This window comes from Pleurodeles waltl, chromosome 6 (assembly GCF_031143425.1).
Source record: "Pleurodeles waltl isolate 20211129_DDA chromosome 6, aPleWal1.hap1.20221129, whole genome shotgun sequence".
NCBI classification, from domain to species: Eukaryota; Metazoa; Chordata; class Amphibia; order Caudata; family Salamandridae; genus Pleurodeles; species Pleurodeles waltl.
Genome location: NC_090445.1, coordinates 891,363,284 through 891,382,380, shown reverse-complemented (window position 1 = coordinate 891,382,380; position 19,097 = coordinate 891,363,284). Strand labels below are relative to the sequence as shown.

General features: G+C 44.5%; 1 protein-coding gene across 2 annotated transcripts in view; it reads left to right on the top strand.

The window, feature by feature from the left end:
- The window catches only part of ADAM12 (ADAM metallopeptidase domain 12), a 2,697,358-nt gene that overhangs the window by 2,410,406 nt on the left and 267,855 nt on the right, over nt 1-19,097 (top strand). For both annotated transcript variants that reach the window (XM_069239710.1, XM_069239711.1), the window contains exon 18: nt 9,024-9,132. In XM_069239710.1, the coding sequence (XP_069095811.1) occupies nt 9,024-9,132 (109 nt within the window). The remainder of the gene's footprint in view (nt 1-9,023; nt 9,133-19,097) is intronic.

The window sequence follows — 19,097 nt, the reverse complement described above, 5'->3', positions numbered from 1 at the left end:
GTGACAGAGTAGCCCATCCGTAAAACTCTAAATCAGGTCCTAATGTGATCCTACTTCTGCGCATCTGCACAGACTGTAATTGACCTATTTCTGAAAGGCCTCCACATAATTTGACACCCATAAGGAGGCAGGTCTTATATATAATATATGTGTTGCAGTTTCTAAGATATTTAAATAACTGATACTGTGACTCATTATAATTGTACTCAATGTATTGAACCCCGAAAGATGAAATTCTAGGTTAGCACTGCTGGATTTCTAACACGTGACCTTCTGATCACATAGATATCAGAAGCAAGCACTTACCTTTTTCAGCCAGCTTGCTGCTTTTTCTGGTAGGTTTATGCTCTCTTACTATTTGAAGTTCAATCTGCCTAGTCTAACAGCTTCCAAATGTCTATGCTGATCCCCCAACTTGAGCAAAAATTATAGGATGCCCCTCTCCCCTCATCTACCACAAATAAAGAGCTACTGGTGTGTTATCACATCCAGTTGTGGCTCGCTGTCCTTACAAAGGGGTGGGGACAAGAGAGGTGTGTGAGGGGGGCAAGTGGGGGGGGGGGGAGCGGGTAACATTTAATTTAAAAAAATAAAAAAAATAACTTACCTGATTCGCCGCCGCGGGGGAGAAAGGCCACAAAGTATTGACATAGCTGTGGCTGAGCGCCCAGAAAGCCAAAACTACCTAATTCCGTTTAACCTACATGATTTCTGTAATACCCAGATCGCGTTTAATAATTTGGTGCAAGCAGAACAGCCTTCTTCAGAAAACGATTTACGCAGTATATGTGTGTGTAACTGAGCCAAAGCAACAACAGAGTTAAAAAATAAATTATATAAAAATTCTAAACCAAAAACAATATAACGATTAAAAGCACATTGACATAGATGTGGCTGAGCTCCCAGAAAGCTAAAACAATTTAATTCTGTTTAACCTAAATGATTTCTGTGAGTAATACCCAGATCACTCCTAATAGTTTGGGGCAAGCTGAACGGCCTTCTTCAGAAAACTTTTTACGCAGTATGAATGTGAAACTGCAGCAAAGCAAAAACAGAGAAATTATATAATTCTAAACCCAAAACAATATAACAATTAAAAGCATATAATATAACTGGGACTGACCGGGATCCATTCACTCCCCAAGGTCAAAGAGGAATGGAATACAGAAAGATACATGCAATTGTGAGGGAGTAACCTCATCTAGGTGTCCTTTGTGGCCAAGTGGCAATTAAAGGTTTTATTTTCAAACGTATATTTTTTCTGGCAGTTAAATATCTTTAGTGGGGCAAGACAGGAAACTCTAGCTGAATAGGTCCCCACAAGGCTGGATACTTTTTTTGTAAGTTTCCCTCAAATGTCTAGAAATTTGTGGTGAAAAGCTGTGCGTGGGACAAACCATAAAAATGTTGCTGGTGAGTCTCCATCTTGGATAGGAAACTCAGTCACTTTGTCCAGGACCTCCAGAGATGAAAACTTTATTAACTCTAACTTTAAGAAAACATAATGCACTTTCTTCCCTAGTGCTTCTAAAGTGTGAAGACTTTTGGCAAAGCATTGTTAGGCATCAGCCCACAGGTTCACACTTTGGGAGGTCCACAGCAAAGGGACCAGCTGTAACATGTTCCTTGGTTTCCTCTACAGCAGCTCAAACTCCCTAAGTAAACAAGGCCATCTTCACTCCTCAGACACATGGATGGGCTGAGGAAATGTCCAGCTGCCAATGGTCTACTTTTCTAGGCACATGTAGGTTACTCTGCCTCCTTTACCACCTGCTTTGGGAGAGGCTTCACCAAGCAAGCACACCTTCCAGGACAAAGACAGAGACCCTTTTGTTCTAATGTGTCATAAAAGGTTATATTCCTTAACATTTGGAGCAGGTGTCAAGGCTCAAATGTTCAAGTTAAAGCTGCAAACAAAAATCTCTCCAGGACCCTCTATCAGGTAATTGTAAATTCTTTGGAGGCAGCAAGAAGGTCTTCTCTTCTTATGGCCAAGGCAGCATTTTCTTAAAATAACTGTTGGAACAGTTTTTAAAAAACAAGCTCAATGTGCAATTGTTGACAAACCTTGATTTTAAAGTTCCCACAGCTTCCAAACCACATTTTCACAGTACTGTGATCCAAATGGTGCTTTTCTGCAAATGTCAACCCGGAGGGTGAGGGCTTTGTACCAGAGCCAAAATGCAGTATTTCCCGATTAGGTGCGTAATAATCACTTTGCCTTCTTTAGTATGTTTTTATATTTTACTCCTTTTTACAAAATTGATTAACTTTGGACTAATGGCTCCAACTGTAATCCATATTAATTTATTATATTGTTTTTAAAAAAAATAAAAAGAATAAAAAAACATTTTTGTGTTATTTAGATTGGCTGCTAAACCAGTTGGCATTTCAGAAACCTTTCCTTGTCATTGCCTACTCCTATAAACCCGTAACTGTTAAATTAAATGATTCAGCACCCTTTTATAAGCTAGTTTGACTCTATCAATCATTTGGAAAGTAAACAGGTCCAGTATGTATCCCTCATTACTCATGCATTTTAAGGGCCAGATGTACTAAACATTGGTCACAACATAGTGACTAGTATTTTTGCGACCAGTGTGGTATTTAGTGAACCAACCTATGTACTAATAGGTCAGTTCACAAAATATTGAATCGATTGGGTCGCAATTTGACCTACCTCATTAATAGTATTGAGGCAGGTTGCAAATTGCGATCCACTCTACGATTTGCTGCATCACAAGGATGGTGGTCTGCTGGGGTCAGGATGCCACCTTTTAAAAAAAGCAAATTTTTAAGGAAAGTGGGAAGCATTTAAAATAAATATACATGAAAAGTTGTATGAATATTTAGGCAGTGGTCTATGGCACCAGGTATGACTTTGGCACACTGATAGCGAACCTGGGCGAATAGAAGGGGCCCGCTTTAGCCTGAAGTTGGGAGACGACTGCCTGGCGAGAGCACTCCTTCAACAGCCAGTTCCGAGGAAGGGGCTGACTGGAGACCGGACCTCGGCAGATGGGTTGTGACCACCATCATCACTTTTGTGAACACCTATGGTAAGGCCAAAAGGGAGCACAGTGAACTGAAAGTGCTCGTGGCCCACCGTGAACCACAGGTAACACCTGTGGGCAGGCAGGAAGGGTTTGTGAAAATAGGTGTCCTGCAAGTCCAACGCCACCATCCAGTCTCCAATGCAGACAGGACATAAGCTAACATGAACATCTTGAATTTCTCCTTTTTCAGAAATTGAGAAGGAGTAGGTTTAGTATAGTGTGGATGCCTCTGTCCATTTTGCCACCAGAAAGTAGCAGTAATAGCTTCCACAACCTCCTGCTAATGCCAGCACCCTCTTTATGGTTCTTTTTGGCCAAAGAATATGAACTTCCTGAGGGACAGGGAGAGGTGGTCATCCGTCAGCCGATCTGAGAGTGGTGGCATGAGTGGAGGGGTTTCAGTGAATAGGAGGGTGTAAACCTGCTGAACAATTTAGAGCATCCATTATCTGTAGTAATTAACTGCCAGCGGGGCAGGTAATACTTGAACCTGCTGGTGAGAGGGCAAACTAAAGGGGAGGACTGGAAAGCCTTCTGGCCTTGGTGGAGGGGTAGGAATGGACCCGGTTGTTAGCCTTCTGAAGATACGGAAGGGGTGAAAACCAGAATGGGGGCTGATGCAAGGCCGCGGAGAGTCCTAGCAAGCGGGCAGTGGCCCTGCTGTCCTTAAAGTGTTTGACCACTGGACCTGCCTTGTCACAAAAAAGGTGGGTGTCTTCCCAGGGCATGTCCATAATGTAGGCCTCGAAATCACCTAAAAATTCAATAAACCTCAGCTAGGCATGGTGTCGGAGTGCCATTGATGATGTCATTGCTCTGCCTACCAAGTCGGTCATATTCAGTCTGCAGTATGTGGTGAAATTTGCTACAGACAGGCTGAATGTCGGCTGCAGCCTGGTGGTGGACGAGGGCCGCCATAGACGGCCCCCACTGTCTCCATAATATGGCGGTTCAGACCGATGGGCCGGTGGCGGTCTTCGCTCCGCCGCCAGCACAGCGGTCTGAACCACTGGGGATCGTAATGACCCCCTTAGGCTTGTTACTTGACCATGGGCAGCACTTGCACAACCCAATCCCAAACTATGTGAGAATACTGTCCCAGGGGGCATGTTGTGTTAACCAACTGCAGTGAAAGGCTGAAGAACAGAACATACTCTTGCCACATGAGTTCAGCCTCTTGGATTCCCTTTCCTGTGATGTGGTAGAGAACACATCAGGGTTGACTTTGGATGTGAATGCCTGGATGACCAGGCTCTACAGCGTGGGTTGCTGGGCGAGTTAAGCAAGGTCCCCAGAAGGAGGGAGGTGGTGAAGAGCAATTGTTCTGTGCACAGGAGAGACTGTCAAGACTTGGGCCATGCCCAAGCCAAGATACTTGTGAGGACTTCTTTAAATAGGAGGAGAGATTCTGTGGGGGTGACTTCCGGCTGAAGCAACTCTGTCAAGACGTTAGTCTTGAGTATCACAGAGGGAAGCATTAGGTCCACGACCTCAGCTGGCCTCTTCACAACCATGGCAAATGAAGCCCTGTTCTCCATTGCCACACTAGGTGGAAAGACTTAGCCAATGTCAAGGGAGGTGCCAATTAACTGCCATCTGTGTTCCTCATACAAGTTCTCTTCGGACTCTTCCAAGGGGTTAGGGTAGCCATAAGGGTCCTCAGATCCCCCCCAGTCATACTCGCTATAGGGCCTATCAGAAGGTTGAGTTCAGTCGGCGCCGGAGTCGAGGCCAGACCGGCTCCATATCAGAGTTGGATAAGATGATGGGGTTGGCGTCCATCATGAGGCATCAGCGGCACCATGAATGATGACACTGGGACCAGGGAAGGTTGTGGTCTTGTGACCGGAGCAGATACAGGAACGGATCCAAGGGGCCCGACTGGCACCAGGGAAGGACCTGTCGACAGGAATCCAGTGAGGGTACTTGCAGAATGCGTGGAGCCTAAAGGCGCTCCAGAGGTGTCAGCCTGCCTAAATTTGAGGTGCATGGCCTCATAAATCTCTTTTAATTGGGTGGAGGACGATCCAGTTCTGGACATTTCTGGGCAGTATGGAGCAGGATTATACACAGGCTCCACAACTGATGTGTGGGAGGGAGTTCTAGAACTCTGGCATAGTTCTTCCACTTCATCCAAAGACTTGGACCGGGAAAGTGAAGTCGAAGAGTGCTCCAGCGTCTTCAGTTTTTTTAGATTGTTTGTGAGACTCACCAGACCATGACTTTGAGCACAATGATGAGTGCCGGGAACGGCTCGCGAACAGGCCCAGGATCTTATGCATGATCGCATCTTGGATTTGATTGGTGTCAGGTTTATCAGGGAATGCTCTCAAACCACCTTTGACAGGCTTTGGAGTTGTGGCCTGGCTTACGGCCCCAGAGACAAGCCAAGTTGGGGGGGGGGGGGGGGGGGGTCACAAACCCCACAGGGTTTAAACCCCACAGGTTTTATAGGAGACACACCCTCACACTGGAAGAGAAAAGCTCAAAAAGAGTCAACAAAATGTTGAAAATTAGTCCAAAAAGTGGACTGAAGCAGATTTCTCTGGATCTGCACAGATGGTGCGGAAATAAAATAAACCATGTAAGTAAACTGGGGTCATGGCTATACAGACACTGCGCACATCACATCAGATGCTGATGCAGAGTCAATCGACAACACCTACCGGTGCACGGAGGGGCTGCTTGAAGATCTATAGATGCAGTCAAACGCCTGGGTAAAATTCTAAAGTAAGGAATCTGTGGCTAGAAGTCTCCATAAAATAACAATATTCTGAGTCTGGATTTTGGTCACAAAAATATTACTACTTCCCATTCTGAATCGCTATTTGAAAGGGACGCCCTAAACACGCCTCTTCCAAATATTGATTTGGTTTGTAATCACAACCTCATATTTAGTAACATGTCACTGAATCACAATTTGTGTTTGGTACACCAAAAGGTGTTTTTGCAGTTGCATATGGTCCGATTTTGTGGCTCGGACCCTTTTCAACCACAAAAAGCCTTAGTACATCTAGCCCCAAGCCGCATTACAGACTGTGTACCAAGCATCTGAGAATACAAACTGGCACCATCGCTTCTGTACATTTGCAAGTAGACATCGAGGCTCAACAGAGTAGGTCTTTTTATGCTATACCCCCAGACAGACATATCCCTGATATACACCAAGGTTCACCCACACACCTGGATTCCCATAATACTCTTCACAACTTTCTCAAAAAGATGAAACTGTTAATTAACCGTACTGAATCAATCTACAAACACTTCAGGAAAATTCCCAGGGGAAAATATGTATCCTTTACCTCAAAGTTGAATCACGCACACCAGTAAATGGGGCAACTGAGCATTTAGGAAGTGGTAGCAGAATAAAACATTTTCATAACAAGTCCGACATTGTCAAAACGAGATATACAATGACTACATCACCATTAGTAAATAACACACTTCTTTCTCAGTGCGGCTTGGTAAGCCTTTTTTTTTTTTCTTCAAAGGATGTATTTGGTTGCATTACAGTTGGTCAGTATAAGAAATAAAATACCTATGATCAGGATGGCATGGAAAACATGCAGCTGGCTCTAACAATGGTGACCAGACACAGAAAAATGTTGCACGTTACTTAATTTTGAATTTGTGACATTGTGAACTGCAACATACCTATTGGGGCACCTTGGTGATATGTGAATGATCAATGCTTCACTGCCTAAATGCAAAAAAGACTAAAACGGATATAGCCACGTTCTAATGCTTTTTTAGATGACAGAATTTGTAAGAACATGTAGTGTACCTTGAAATTACAGGGAGTGCAGAATTATTAGGCAAGTTGTATTTTTGAGGATTAATTTTATTATTGAACAACAACCATGTTCTCAATGAACCCAAAAAACTCATTAATATCAAAGCTGAATATTTATGGAAGTAGTTTTTAGTTTGTTTTTAGTTTTAGCTATGTTAGGGGGATATCTGTGTGTGCAGGTGACTATTACTGTGCATAATTATTAGGCAACTTAACAAAAAAAAAATATATACCCATTTCAATTATTTATTATTACCAGTGAAACCAATATAACATCTCAACATTCACAAATATACATTTCTGACATTCAAACACAAAACAAAAACAAATCAGTGACCAATATAGCCACCTTTCTTTGCAAGGACACTCAAAAGCCTGCCATCCATGGATTCTGTCAGTGTTTTGATCTGTTCACCATCAACATTGCGTGCAGCAGCAACCACAGCCTCCCAGACACTGTTCAGAGAGGTGTACTGTTTTCCCTCCTTGTAAATCTCACATTTGATGATGGACCACAGGTTCTCAATGGGGTTCAGATCAGGTGAACAAGGAGGCCATGTCATTAGATTTCCTTCTTTTATACCCTTTCTTGCCAGCCACGCTGTGGAGTACTTGGACACGTGTGATGGAGCATTGTCCTGCATGAAAATCATGTTTTTCTTGAAGGATGCAGACTTCTTCCTGTACCACTGCTTGAAGAAGGTGTCTTCCAGGAACTGGCAGTAGGACTGGGAGTTGAGCTTGACTCCATCCTCAACCCGAAAAGGCCCCACAAGCTCATCTTTGATGATACCAGCCCAAACCAGTACTCCACCTCCACCTTGCTGGCGTCTGAGTCGGACTGGAGCTCTCTGCCCTTTACCAATCCAGCCACGGGCCCATCCATCTGGCCCATCAAGACTCACTCTCATTTCATCAGTCCATAAAACCTTAGAAAAATCAGTCTTGAGATATTTATTGGCCCAGTCTTGACGTTTCAGCTTGTGTGTCTTGTTCAGTGGTGGTCGTCTTTCAGCCTTTCTTACCTTGGCCATGTCTCTGAGTATTGCACACCTTGTGCTTTTGGGCACTCCAGTGATGTTGCAGCTCTGAAATATGGCCAAACTGGTGGCAAGTGGCATCGTGGCAGCTGCACGCTTGACTTTTCTCAGTTCATGGGCAGTTATTTTGCGCCTTGGTTTTTCCACACGCTTCTTGCGACCCTGTTGACTATTTTGAATGAAACGCTTGATTGTTCGATGATCACGCTTCAGAAGCTTTGCAATTTTAAGAGTGCTGCATCCCTCTGCAAGATATCTCACTATTTTTGACTTTTCGGAGCCTGTCAAGTCCTTCTTTTGACCCATTTTGCCAAAGGAAAGGAAGTTGCCTAATAATTATGCACACCTGATATAGGGTGTTGATGTCATTAGACCACACCCCTTCTCATTACAGAGATGCACATCACCTAATATGCTTAATTGGTAGTAGGCTTTCGAGCCTATACAGCTTGGAGTAAGACAACATGCATAAAGAGGATGATGTGGTCAAAATACTCATTTGCCTAATAATTCTGCACTCCCTGTAGAAGCGTATCTTTTCTGCCTTTCTATAATTATGTATATTGAGACAACTCTCTCCTTTTGTAAAGGGGCTAGTTTAAGATTGCAGCTTTAACCCTAGTGATGGGAATATATTTGAGGTACTGAGATTTGGGTACCAGTTATGCATAATGATTTATTAATTCCAGTGATACACGCAATTTTAGGACAGGAGTGGATATTATGCCACTGGCTTCCTTCTTACAACTGAGTTGGCAGCTCAACTATCGGTAGTGACTGGTATTTCGCAGAGAAGATAAGTTCAGTTATTACAACCACACATAAGTGCACTATACGCACTTGTCCATGCAAAAATCATAACACTCGTTGCAAACACACAGGCAAGATCTTAGCATTTCACCTTAGAACAGGGAGTTCTCTATAAGTAACTTTTAAGTGATCAGAATATAAAATGATTTCAGGTGTAACTTGGTAGAAAAATATCCAAGAGCATTAGTATTACTGCATTGCTGTCAGTTATCTCGTAATGCCGTGATTGAATGGCAATTATTACAACATTTCTTTCAAAACTTTTTTGACCTATTATTTTGTCATACAAAATGTTTCTAAAATAAAAACATTGATATTTTTAAGGTCTGTAACAATAAAAAAAATTGCCACTGTGATGCAGATTGGGCCCCTCCGTTTTGTGACAAACCAGGATTAGGAGGCAGTGTGGACAGTGGACCCATTAGACTTGCAGGTGAGTGAATGCGAGACACTTATTTTTAATTGTTTTAAGAGATAACAGCTTTGTTCTTCATATTTTCGAAACAACAGACCAGTAAAATAAATATGAAACTAATTTCTAAAACGTTTTTAGTGCGGACGTTTACAGTATCGTTTTCCACCCATCCACTGTTACTTTTGTAACACGCTCTGAAATATTAGATCCTTTGTAGGTAAGTGTTCATAATAATCCAATAAAAATCATTGTTTGTAGTTAATGAAATTCTCAACCGTAAAACAATCTAACATTTCGCCTCCACTGTTTTAATAAAATAAGATGTCTCAAACTACAGTGCTTCTTAAAATCCTTCGGGTGCAAGGACTGCACCCATTAAAACAAAAATTCAAACAGAAAGTGAAACATTGTTATCGAAATCATTGGACTAATATGTATATACTACTAAACAGACACTGAGGGGCATGCAGGGTCACACATCACTTCCAAGGTTGTTCCTTTTGAGGCCTCTCCTAGACAGATTTACAGACTGTCAGTTATGCAAGAGCCTGTACATGAAAAATAAGAGCTGTGTGAAGGTGGCAACAGAGCTGTGGTAGTAAGGGAGGTGCCATGAGTCTAAAACACACATTGACAATGATACTAAATGCACATATGGATTAGATTAATGATTTACCTCTGTGCCCATTCCTAATCCAGTCAAAGGAATGAGACATTCAGGGCAGGTTTTGCCTCCAGAGCATCATATTGACCACATGACAGGATATGCTGGGGTTCAGGGAGTGGACACAGTGCCACAGTTGCATAGCCACAGTGACTCTCCCACAGCCTAGACTAGGTCACATACTGGGCGATACATTTGAAAGGCCCTGGTCTCTGCAGGCTGGGCAGAGAACACCTACATGACACTCCATTCCCATCACTTCCATTCATGACAGTACATCATGTAGCCAACAGCAATTTGGCATGTGGTGTGTGTGACAACCTGAAGAGCAGAGTGATTCATGATATGCCTTCTATGCAACAGTTTAGCAAGGCCAGATGTGATTTGAAAGATCTGTGGCACTATGCACATTGCTCACCTGACTCGCAAATAACTCATAGAACATGCATACACAGCTTATGCTGTCATGCACATGCATGTTGTCTGAAATTTACAACAATCATGAGGAAAGAGATGTCATTGAATGGCAGTCATGTCTCCTTACCTAGTTATGTGAATCCAACACAGGGATAATCTAGGACTGCTAAAACCTCACACAACACAATGTGACTGAACTTAACACATGGCACTGATCACCAAGACCTGCACTTTGCCCATCCCATTGATGCCACACAGACTGCAACTGCAGGCACACAAGAAATCTAATTGGCACACAAGGGAACATTCTAGCCTGGGAGGAGGGAAAGGATGGTGGATTACTTAGAGAATTGTGCACATGAGGTACTTACCTGCACCTCTGATGAGCCATAAAGCTGTCCATACAAGGGTAGGATCTCAATCACCAGGCTCTTCAGCTCCTCTGGTGAGAAGACAGGGGCCCTATCTCCATGAAAGCCCCCCAGAGGCGACACATAGCAGCTCAGGTCGTTGAGGTGTTGCTGGTAGCAGTGTCTGGAGTCAATTGAGTTAATCTGCAGAACAAGGTGGTCACGTCCACCACGTAGGCGGTCGTCCATGACCGCCACTGACAACGTTAGCCTATGGCTGTGTCCTCCACGGTTGAAACCGCCTAATGCCATGACGATGTCTACCAGCGGTTCCTAATGTCCAGTGGAGTAGGTCTTGTTGCTGTCCTTTTGGCAGCCTGAAATCTTGTATTGTGCTTTTGAAACTAATTCATGTCTGCAAAAAATTATTTTTGACCTCACAAACATCCTTATCCTGTCTTGTCTTGTAGATTCTACTACTCAAAGACCATCGTAGTATGGTGCAGAGCACAGATGGCATTTAACAGTGGGCACAGTCCACCACCGCTGATGGTCACTTTGGCGGTCAGGACATACAGTCACATATCGAGAGGCAATTGTGTTGCATATCTTTGAGTTCGGTCCATATCCATGTTGTGGACACGTGTGGAAATCCATGGGGTGGGGCAAATGTGACCCTTATGTTATTTACAGCTGTGATGTCTACTAAGTGCATGTCTATCCAGTCAGAAATGCCTTGTCATGTGATATCACTGACATGCATCACGTACGTTGCTGTGGACACACTGACTAATGTTAGAAATCATGTCTTGCCATACATAGGTATCCAGAAAGAGGGAGTATGCGACACCTTGCATCACGTACATTGCTGTGGACACTGACTAATGTTAGAAATCATGTCTTGCCATACATAGGTATCCAGAAAGAGGGAGTATGCGACACCCTCCTGTCTACCGTCCACTGCCAGACCTTCAGACCATGCAGCAAAGGCACATACTGGTAAGGATTTCCTCTCAGAAATGTTGACACACCTTGACAGCTATATCCGGTTTCCCCGACGTGAGGATTTAGCCCATGTGAAGGCTGACTTTTATGGTTTTGCATGCATCACACATGTGGTGGGGGCCACTGATGACACACATGTTGGCTTGGTCCCACCACAGGCCAATGATCAAATTTATCACAACAGAAAGAACTTCCATCCCATCAACGTGCAAGTTGTCTGTTTGGCTGATCTCCACATTTCACATGTGTGTGCCCGTTATCTGGGTTCATTCCATGATTCCTTCATAATGCAGAACAGCACCTCACTCCAGCTGATGTCACAACTGTACCCAAAGAGGGCCTGGCTGGTTAGTAAGTCACATCTATCCTGTTTGTGTGTGTCCTGTGCTACAATCATGAAGTGAGTGACTCATTATTGCACATATGTCCCATTCCATAATAGGAGACTCCGCATATCCAAATCATCCTTGGTTTTTGATTTCAATAAGAAATCCAACTATGCCAGGGGAAGCCAGCTTCAATGAGAACCAGGGAAGAACACAGAGGGTAGTGGAACAGGCTTTTGGGCTCCTGAAGACCAGATTTAGGTGTCTGGACAGCACTGGTGGAGCCCTCCTCTTCTCACCCAAAAAAGTGTGTCAGATCACCGTGGTACGCTGCATGCTTCACAACATTGCTCTACAGAGGAATATCCCATACATCTCAGAGGAGGGGGAGCCTACAGTGCCACCAGGTGAGAATCCTGAAATGGCAAGTGAGGATGACAGTGGTGAAGACGAAGGAGCTGAATTGCAGGAATATCTCTTCCACAGCTACTTTTCATGAGTGTAATTACGTTATGTGATGTAATGACTTACTGTACAATGAACTTTAGTTGTGAGAATGTGTGGAGTTGAGTGTTTTAGAAAAATATAGGGATCTGATACTCCACAATATTCAGCCAAATGCTGCTTGAAGAGTTACCCTTTGACATATCAATACATTGATGATGTTGCTTTGTTGTGTCAGTTTCCTTGCAAAGTAATTACATTTCCAGTTCCTTGCTACATGATTTATGTAATAGGTATGTTTTCAAGCCTATACCCCTTATTTTGTCTTTGCACAGGTACCTTCACCATGACATCCTCATGTGGGCATTTCAGAGTTGTGACACTGGCAGGCATTTGACGCTGTTCTGACATACAAAGTGGACATGGCTTGCTCCAGGCAATGTAAGTCACAGGTTTGGGGAGAATGAGACCTGTGCCAAGGCAGCTTACACAGTGTTTGGGTGGATGTTCAGAAGTGCACATTGGACTTGTTTTCTGTGCTGTGTTGGGCAGATTGCATCATGTGTGTCATCATGTGGTCATGGAATATGTACTCATAGATTGTGACCAAGTCATTCACCCTTCACGTTGGCTAAACACTATTCCTGTGTGACCTTATGTAGCTGCAACCCATAGTGCCTGTGCCACAACACTGACATACGTATGTGTCATACCACCAGATGCATGGTCATTGGATTCTGATGGGCCTATGACCAGGGTCTATTGTACTGCCATCCGTCTATATCTGGTATTACGTGATGTTGGATTACTTTGGTGTGGTATGTGATAAGGCTCAAGATGGTGACATCATCCACTTTAATGTTCGCCTATTCTATAGGACAATGTCTGACAGATCCCACCCTTCCATGGTCTGGGGGGTGTACCCTGGAACATGCACCTTGACTCAGTGTGAGTCACACATTCTTGTGTCAAAAAGGTCTAGGCATACGGACAGCCTATGTGTTGTACACTGGAAAAGAATGCTTGGTGTGACCAGACACTTTTATGTATGTGTTTGTGTGTAATGGTTGTAATCCTGAGCAGGATAGTGTGCACCTGTAACATATCCCTCCTTGCACAAGTACGTTATGTCTTCATCATATGGTTCACATGGTCTTACATCTCTACATAGCAAAATGTTGAAATTAAGCAAGCAAACAATGAGTTTGTGATGTGTGAATTTATTACAATGCTGACGCAGTAAATACAATTTGGACAGAAAAGAAGAAAAAGATACAGTGAAGGTGTCAGTCATGGTGAATGAAATCACTGGAGTAGATGCCACACCAATGGGAGTCCATAGTCCACAGTACTACTCCCATTGGAACTGGTAGGGGGTTCAGAACCTGTCAACAGAGTGAATGTGTGGCACACAAATGAGTTCCTTTAGGAAGACGTTGCTTGCTGGCAGTGGTGCGGCCTTGACATCTGCACCTCCTGGATTCTTCGCTGGACATCCCCGCTTGTGTGGTGGGGAAGTTGAGGGGGGGGAGAATATGCTGCTACAGGACCTCCCTTTCAGTGGCTTGCATTGGTGTTGGTGAGCCAAAGGAAGGGGAAGTTTGGTTTAGATAAGTTCTGCTCAGGGCTTTGTGAACGTCTCTCATCACCCCTGTTAGGGAGGCCATGTTTGTATTGTGGGCCTCTATCTGTTCTCGCATGTCCCTATGCATGTTCCTCTGTAGCTGCTTGATTTCCAGGAGTTCGGTCAAGACCGGGCCCATCACGCCTTAGGACTCCTAATGGACCCCCAAGACATGGCTGATAGTGTCCTGGCCAGGAGCAGCCCCAGTGGCCTCACCCCGCTGGCCCACAGCATCCTTACTATGCACCAAAACCCCACGGGACTGTGCCCTTGCCACAGTGTGCCCTTTCCCACTGGTTCCTGGACCCTCACTGTCTGAAGGGTTGCGTTGCAACTCAGGATCCAGGCCCGGGGGTGCACAAGAAGGTAGACGCTGTGCTCAGTACACAGGTTTGGGGGTGAATAGTTGCCTGTGATTTTGAGGCAACCGGGCTAGGAGGTGTTGATGTGGCTACAGTGAGACTCAGGGTTTGTGTCTGACCACGTTGCCCAGATTGGTCAGAACCGTCCTTCAGGTCCAGACATCCAGGAATGCTTTCTTCACTGAGGGGTTCATCCAGGGGCATAGTGGCAGTCTCTTCTGTGGCCTCCGTGTGCCCAGTAGCAGCTCGACCTGCTGATGTGAAAGTTACAATGTTAGTGGTTGTATTGTGACATCTACCTCCAACAATATATTGTTACATTCAGCATAGACTCAGTACAAAGTTACTTTGCAGTTAATCCTATTGTGGCAAGTACCCATGGTATTGGTTGTATTGACCTGACATTTGTGAAGCATGTCAATTCCATCTAAGACAAGCAGCTGCTGAAATGTGCAGATCATTAGCACTTGGGAAGAAGGCCTGAGAATGCCATCTCACCACCAGTGTGGGGAAAACAGTGGCTAGGCAAGATATGTCTTTGGCCATTTTGAGGCCTAGTTGATTGTGATGCAGGCAGACCCAGGAGTTTTTTGTATATGTGACTGAAGCCATTATGTGGTCAGCACATTGTGAATGTGTCTGCTGCAAATACCATTCTGATTATGCATCTTGAGGCCTTTGGGATCATTGTTTTACACACTGGGTAAGGTGTCCTTCCTGTCCTCAGTAGTTTCATCTTGGGCTAGCAGGTCAAGGTGGAGCTAGGTGGCCAGACACATCTCATTGATGAGCATGATTTGTATATTGGTCACTCCGAGATGAGTAAACTTCAATTGAGAGTTAGCAGGCACGGGTATTCGGACAAGTGATCACTGGTCTAGCGTTACTGAAACCATGCCTCCTGTGAGTTGCACCCATGTCACTCTCCATACTACACACATTTGACAAACTTAATTTGAAGGTTCATAAATAGATGGATTTGAGCAAGTGGACATTGTTTTTGTGGTTGGAGTTAGAGAGACTGGGCCTATTAGGCTTTGCATTCTGGTCACTCCCTCTACTTCCCACCACCATACAAATGTTACCGTCCCAGATGAGTTAAATTCATTTGAAAATACAGAGGTATTTGGGCATGAGAACACTGGGCTTGCGTTTGGAGTTAGGGAGACAGAGCCTCCTGGCATTAGTCGACATATCAGTCCCTCTACTTCATACACTTCATACACTTGATAAATGCCATCCCCACAGGTGAGTGCACTTCATTTGTGAGGTACCAAACAGGAGTCTTTGGAGTTGAGGGCATTGGGTGAGTGAGTGAAGTAACAGTGATGGACACTCCTGGACTTAGCAGTCATGGCCTTACATGTCACTCCCTGTACTACACACACTATACAAATGGTATTCTCCAGGCTGAGTAAACTTACATTAAGAGTTGCCAAACGAGTCTTTTGATGAATAAACTCTGTTCTGGTGTTTTGAGTTGCTGAAACAGTGCTTCCTGTGAGCTGCACTCATGTTATTCCATCTAGTTCACACACCTTTCCAATGTTATCCCCCCAGGTGAGTATACTTAATTTACGTGACCACTGTGTAGGTGCTTGGAGTTACAGATACAGGGTCTGCTGGGACTTGCAGTCAGGTTAGTCCCTGTACTACACACAGTATGCAAATATTATTCCCCCAGGTGAGTACACATCATGTGTGAGTTACCAAACAGGAGTCTTTGGAGGAGAGGACACTGGACTGGTAGTTGGAATGACAGTGATAGTGCCTCCTGGGAGTTAGTCATTTAACTCCCTGTACTACACACTATACACATAAGGTCCTCCCAGCTGAGTACACTTGAATTGAGTTACTAAACAATGGTATTTGGACAAGAGAACATTGGGCTGGTGGTTGTTTTTACAAGCAAAGGGCCTTCCTGGCCTTAGTAGTCATGCCACTTCCTCTACTTCCCACAGTTAACAAATTGTATCCTCCCAGCTGAGTAAACGTAAATTGTGAGTTATCAAACAGGGGTCTATTGATAAGTAAACACTGTTCTAGTGTTTGGAGTTGCTGAAACAGTGCCTCCTGTGAGTTGCAGTCAGGTCATTCTCTCAACTACACACACTATGTGTATGTTCTCCCCCAGGTGAGTATACTTCATTTGTGACTTGACAAACAGGGGTTTATGGGCAAGTGACCACTGTGCTGGTGTATGGAGTTGCAGAAACAGGACCTGCTGAGAGTTGGAGTCAGGTCAATCCCTGTACCGTACACAGTATGCAAATATTATTCTCCCAGGTCAGTACACTTCATGTGTGAGTTACCAAACAGGAATCTTTGGAGGCGAGGACACTGGGCTGGTGGTTGGAGTGACAGTAACAAAGCCTACTGGGAGTTACATTGATGTAACTCCCTGTACAGCACACACTATACACATGGTATCCACCCGGATGAGTACACTTCAGTTCAGAGTTAAGACACAGGTGTCTTTGGACAAGAGTACAGTGGGGCTGGGATTTGGAGTTACAGATACAGGGAGAGATGGGAGTTGCAGTCATGGCACTCCCTCTAGTTCCCAGCACTTGACAAATGGTATACTCCCAGGTGACTAAAGTGCATTGGAGAGATTATTAAGAGGTGTATTAGGGCAAGTGAACCCTGTGCTGGTGTTTGGAGTTACAGACACAAGGGCTGCTGGGTGTTCCAGTCATGTAACTCCTTGTACTACACACCCTATACAAATGTTATCCTCCAAGGTCAGTCCACTTCAATTGAGAGTTAACAAATAATGGTATTCAAACAAAAGAACACTGGGCTGATGGTTGGTTTTAGAGACACAGGGACTTCCTTGCCTTAGTAGTCACGTTACTCCCTCTAATTCCCATCTTTGACAAATGGTATCCTCCTAGCTGATTAAACTTAAATTGTGAGTTGGCAGACAATGGTCTTTGGACAAGTTAACACTGTTCTGGTGTTTGTACTTACAGGAATAGTGCCTCCTGGGAATTGTAGTCAGGTCACTCTCTCTACTTCTCACACATGACAAATGGTATCCTCCCAGGTGAGTGAAGTTCATTTGTGAATTGCCAAACAGGGGGTTGTGGACACGTGACCACTGGTCTGGTGTTTGGAGTTGTAGAACAGTGCCTGCTGGGAGTTGGATTCATGTCAGCCCCAGTACTACACAAACTATGCCAGTGTCATCCCCCCAAGTGGATACACTTCAATTGTGAGTTGCCAAACAGAGGTCTTTGGACAGGTGGACACTGGACTGTTGAGTGGAGTGACAGTAAAAGTGGCCAAAGGTGAGCTGTTTGTAAGCATGACATAGTATTTTGGTGACATTTCTAGTGTTGTGACTTACCAGACTCCACTCCCCCAGGTATTTCTGTCAAGCCCTCAGGATGCAGGACGGCCAAGACCGTCTCCTCCCAGAGAAAGAGATGTAATTGGGCAGGGGGAGGGCCACCGCCACTCTTCTTGGCCTGCAGCGGGGGCCTGGAGAACAGGGAACGTACCTTGCCCTTGAGGTGGTTCCACCTCTTCCTAATGTCCTCCTTTGTGTGCAGGGTGGTGTCTACAGCATTCACTCTGTCAACAATTCTGTCCCACATTTCCATTTTCCTACTGAGAGGAGTTTGCTGGACTTGAGCTCCAAATAACTGTGGCTCTTCTCTTATGATTTCATCCACCATGTCTCTTAACTCATCCTCAGAAAATCAGGGATTTTTGGAACCTGACATGGGGGGAAAAAAGGGTGACAGTGACTTACTTAAAAGGGAAAGTGCAATAGGATGTGAATGGACAAAAGTGTGTGCAGGGTGTTCAGTGGGCTGGTGAAACAAGAGGTGCTGAGTCTGTGTAATAATTAATATTGCTGCTCATAGTTCTTTTGCTCCGAGTGGAATTGCAAAGGATTGTGATCTGTGAAGGGGAGTGTTTCATAGTGTCCTTTGCAGGTGTTTCCAGTGTGGCAATGTCTGTCAGCTGTGTTATTTTCAAATTCATCCAATTTGCTCTTGTGTATTACATTGGTGACCGTGGACCACTGTGGTTTGGACCATCTGTGGCTAACCGTCAGGGGGTCTGCCATGGTGACTGTGTGCTTGTGATAAGATCAGTGGTTGGTCGAGGTGCTGGCGGCACTGGAGGTCAGACCGTCTATTTCCAGGTCTCCACACCAATGGCAGTCTGCCTTTTTTGGTTGGCGGTCTGCGGTCCTGCCTGTATAACTTGTAATAGAGCGGTCTGAAAGACCGCCAACATGATGGCCTGGTGGCCTGACCACCAAACTCGTAATGAGGACCTTGATCTGGAAACTTTACAGTAATTCCCTTATGCATTGGAAAGAGGCATTATGCAGGTTTGTTTTGGCTCCCTCCCTTCTCTAACTTGATGTTGGGACCCCTATAGATGTGTCTCCTCTGTGCGCTGACAGTTTCTTTCTGATCTCTGCACCAACAGATGCAGAGCCATGAAAGTGCAGATGTTTTATATATGGTGTCTTGTAGGACTTTGCAAGTTCATTTCACAGAACGGTAAAGAGAGTAGGTCGATGAGAAATCTGCGGTTAGAATCTACCAGAAAAAGCATTACAGAAGATGCGTGAACTGTTCCTCTGATGGAGAGTTCTAACTGCAGATTTCTCACATTGTGAATAGATACCAAAGCAGTACACTTACTCCAGTGGTATGTTTGTGGAAAGGCTCAAACCAGGAAATCTGCAGGACAGACTGGGCGAAGTACCTGTCTTGCCAGACCTGGTAACCCAGGCACTAAAATTATGTGAACGTGTGAAAAGAC